This window comes from Lipotes vexillifer, unplaced genomic scaffold (assembly GCF_000442215.2).
Source record: "Lipotes vexillifer unplaced genomic scaffold, Lipotes_vexillifer_v1.1 scaffold299, whole genome shotgun sequence".
NCBI classification, from domain to species: Eukaryota; Metazoa; Chordata; class Mammalia; order Artiodactyla; family Lipotidae; genus Lipotes; species Lipotes vexillifer.
In genome coordinates this window covers 1,152,087-1,156,016 of record NW_006784347.1, presented here as the reverse complement: position 1 = coordinate 1,156,016, position 3,930 = coordinate 1,152,087, and the positions used below count along the sequence as shown (strand labels likewise).

Below are 3,930 nucleotides of genomic sequence, written 5' to 3'. Positions count from 1 at the left end.
AAAAAAAAAAAAAAAAAAAAAAAAAAAAAGAAAAAAAAAAGTTCGCTTGATTAGTTTGCTTGATACATACAAATAAGCATATAACATACGCACGCTCTAGAGAATTAGAAGCAGAACAAAACCCGGGCATCCCTGTGCCCACCTTCCAGTGAACAGAACATCACTGGAGCTTGGGAGCCCCTCACTCACTCTATCTCCTCATCTCCCTCCTTCATCTCCTCCCTCCCAAGCCCCTAAACCCTCTGGAAATCATTCTTGCATTGCAATTATCATTCCTTTGCTTTTTAGTTTATTGTTGTTGGAAGTTTTTTTGCTTTATGGCTTCACCATATGAGCATATGTATTCCTAAACAACACATTGTATATATTTTTGAATTCTGTAGAAATGTTACTATTATTTTTAAATTCCCTAGAAATGGAATATCTGTTCTTCCGTGACTTGCTTTTTCCCCTTACATCGTTAGCCAGATGCATCCTGGTTGATATTTTTGGGCTTAAATGCATTTGCTTTCACCACTACAGACAATTTCGCCATTCTCCTGTCGATGGACATTTGGGTCCTTTACTGTTTTCTGTACACAGTGCTGCATGAACATTCTTGTAAACGTCTCCTGGTGCACATGGGAAGAGTTCTCTGGGGTACTTATGCAGGAGTGGACTTGCTGGACTGGCGGGTAGCACAGCTTCCACCATACAAGTAATGCCAATGTACTGTCTCAACAGTGATGTATACTGTTGCCCATCCTTGTCAGCACTTGTATTGACTGGCTTTACAAATTGTCACCAGTCGCACGGGAGTAAAATGATACCGTGGCTTTAATTTACATTTTCATGACTGTTAATAAGGTTAGGTGTTGTTGGCTCTTTTTAAATTTTTTTTGGCCACGTTGTGTGGCATGCGGGATCTTAGTTCCCCGATCAGGGATCAAACCTGTGTCCCCTGCATTGGGAGCAGGGAATCTTAACCACTGGACCACAAGGGAAGTCCCTGTTGCCTCTTTTAAATGTTAAATGGCCATTTCTATTTCTTCTATAAAATGCTTATCTATGTTTTCTGCCCATTTTTCTTTTAGAATATTTTTCTTTTATTTTAAAAATCCTTTATATAGTCTGGCTATTAATCTGATTCTCTGACAGTTATGTGTTGGAAATATCTTTTCTCAATTTGTAGTTTCTCTCTCCTCCTTCTTGATGTTTTTTAATGAAAATAAATTCTTAATTTTAATGTAGCCAACTGTATCCATCTTCTTTACAGATTGTGATTTGTACCTTGTTGTCTTAAGAAATCCTTTGCTAACCTGGGGTCATATGACATTCTTCCTATTTTCTTCCAAAATCTCTACAGTTTTCCTGTGCATGTTTAGGACTTCATGTGAAATGAATTTGGGACTTAAGTGTGATATTTAATTTATGGTGTGAGGTATGCATTGTGAATACCAATGTGTCCCAGCACCTTTCCCCTACAGAGCCACATCTGTCACATAACATAACTATAAATATATAAGTCTGTCTCAGGGCTCTCTGTTCTGTCTGTTCTGTTTTTCTGTTTGTTTTTCCCTACGGCACACCATCTCAATGACTGAAGCTTTATAAGTGCAAAAGCCTCCCTCCCCACTTTGTTCCTTAAGAGTCCTTGACTATATACATTTAAAACTCAGCTTTTGGGGATGTTCATTGGAACTGCATTGAATCTATAGATTATTTGGGGGAGAACTGACATCTTGGAGACATCGAGTCTTTCTTTGGTGAACATGGCATATCTCTTTTGTTTGTGCCCACCATGAGATAGTATAATTCTGTTCCTTTTCATTGAACTTCCCTTTCTTGGGGAGAAAACTCTTTTAAGACACTGAGCATACACTCCTGTATCCAGAGTAATGTCCATTTCTTCCTCTCCTTTGATTTTAGTCTCTAGCCAGTTTTGCTTTCCTTGACCAGAGAGTCCCTAGGCCCATGAGGATCCTAAAGAACAAAAAATTAGCCTTAGATTCCTCAAAAGCCTCCATACAGAAACATCAACCAGCTATTCTTGACTCACCATTTATGAGACACAAATATGTTTGCTTACATTTTCATTAATTCCATCTTCATCACATTCTAGCAGCTTATATTCTGGAATGTTGGCATAGTTTATTGGCAAGGGTTGAGTTACTGGTGAGTTCACGTCCAAGTTCACTGGTTCATCACTCATCCCAACCAACATCTACCGAGTGGTCTCCACATGCCAATATTTTACCGGACTCCAGATGCTCTTTATTGTCTGCACAACAGGTTCACCCTCATCACCCCCTCCAGGCCGCCCCATGACCCTATAAGTGGGTAGCAGTAGTCGGATCATCATGGCTTTACACATGAGGAAACAGAGACCTGGAAAGCTCAAACACCTTGTCCAAAGTCATCAAACTCACAAGTTTTAGAAGCAAACCTCAAAGCCAGGCCCTGGCGGGTGCGGGGAGAAGGGCTCCCAGCCTCTGGCTCAGTTTCCCTCGGGAGCTCCTGCCCAACCTTTGGATGTGTGATAGGAGCACTGATGCTCCTGGTTAGCTCACACGGATCAATAACTGCAAAGGAGCCTGACTTAAGAATCGTGAACCTAGGGACTTCCCTGATGGTCCAGTGGTTTAGACTCTGCGCTTCCACTACAGCGGGGGCGGGCTTCGAACCCTGGTGAGGGAATTAAGATCCCACAGGCTGTGGGGTGTGGCCTAAAAAAAAAGGAAATAAAAAAAATTTTTAAATACCTCTACCACCTGCCTGCTGCGGCCTAAAACGAAAAGAAAAGAAAAGGAATCCCTGACCCTGTTATCAGTAACCATCATACCGGGAAGGATCTTCAGCAGGGTCAGAGGGAGCAGTGGGTTAGCCCCCAGGAAGGCATGGGGGGCGGGGGGGGGATGGCTCCCTTTTCCTCCCCGCCCCACCTTACGCTCTGGGAACTGGTATTTGCGGAAACTGCAAACGTGTAGACTCCTGGTGACGAGGGCCTGTTTTCCACTTAGTCTCCTGGAGGAGGACTCCGAAGAGGAGGGAGACTTGTGTCGCATCTGTCAGATAGCTGGGGGTTCCCCTGCCAATCCCCTCGTGGAGCCGTGCGGCTGCGTGGGAAGCCTGCAGTCTGTCCATCCGGAGTGCCTGAAGAGATGGCTGAAAGTGAAAATAACATCAGGTAGGTGGGAAAGGCGGAACGACACACGTGCCGCATACTTAACACAAGGCGCCGCCCTGTGGGACTCGCAGCCTTGATGACAGCTCACGGCAGCAGTCGCTCGGGGGGAACGGGGCCCTTGCTCACAGCCCCAGAAGGACAGGGGCAGGACTAAGATGCCTTCAAATTATGGGAGGGAAATGAGTTTTGTTTTGTTTTGTTTTCAAGGCTCAGGGAAGAATCCTGGCACGTGCTGTCGAATTTTACCCCTGCTCGAGGCCTGAGCAGAGATGCTAAGATTGCCTCCCAGGAGGAAGGAAACTAGAATTGGGTCTATGGCTGAGTCTCAGCAAGCACACAGCGGCCACGGCAGCTGGTAGACAGACCCGTTCTGCTTCCTCTTACTTGGGGAGAGGGGTTGGGGTAGCACCTAGGAGCTGAGCCCAGCTGCCCTTTGGCAGCAAGGAAGAGAGCAGTGATCTAATTTTTCTGCTGCCCTATTAGATGAAGAGAGTCCCACTGTGCTCATTTCGTCAGCTTTGTCTTTAACAGATCTTGTAACTGGGTGTGAAACCCCGTTCTCAACTCCCGAGGGAGGTTATAACCTAAATACAGCCATGTCAGTAGGTCGGCTGTAGTTTCCTTGGCAGAGAACAGGAGATTTCTTCAAAACGTTTAGGAACAAGAGCAACTTGAATAACAACAAAAAAAAATAGGGCGCCAGGGCTTCCCTGGTGGCGCAGTGGTTGAGAGTCCGCCTGCCGATGCGGGGGACGCGGGTTCGT

The 3,930-nt window shown here is 45.1% G+C and overlaps 1 protein-coding gene across 1 annotated transcript in view; it reads left to right on the top strand.

Annotated features, from left to right (window-relative positions):
* Positions 1-3,930, top strand: part of MARCHF10 (membrane associated ring-CH-type finger 10) — an 84,574-nt gene that overhangs the window by 60,129 nt on the left and 20,515 nt on the right. Inside the window, exon 6 of the mRNA XM_007456750.1 lies at positions 3,000-3,166. Within this exon, the coding sequence (XP_007456812.1) occupies positions 3,000-3,166 (167 nt within the window). The remainder of the gene's footprint in view (positions 1-2,999; positions 3,167-3,930) is intronic.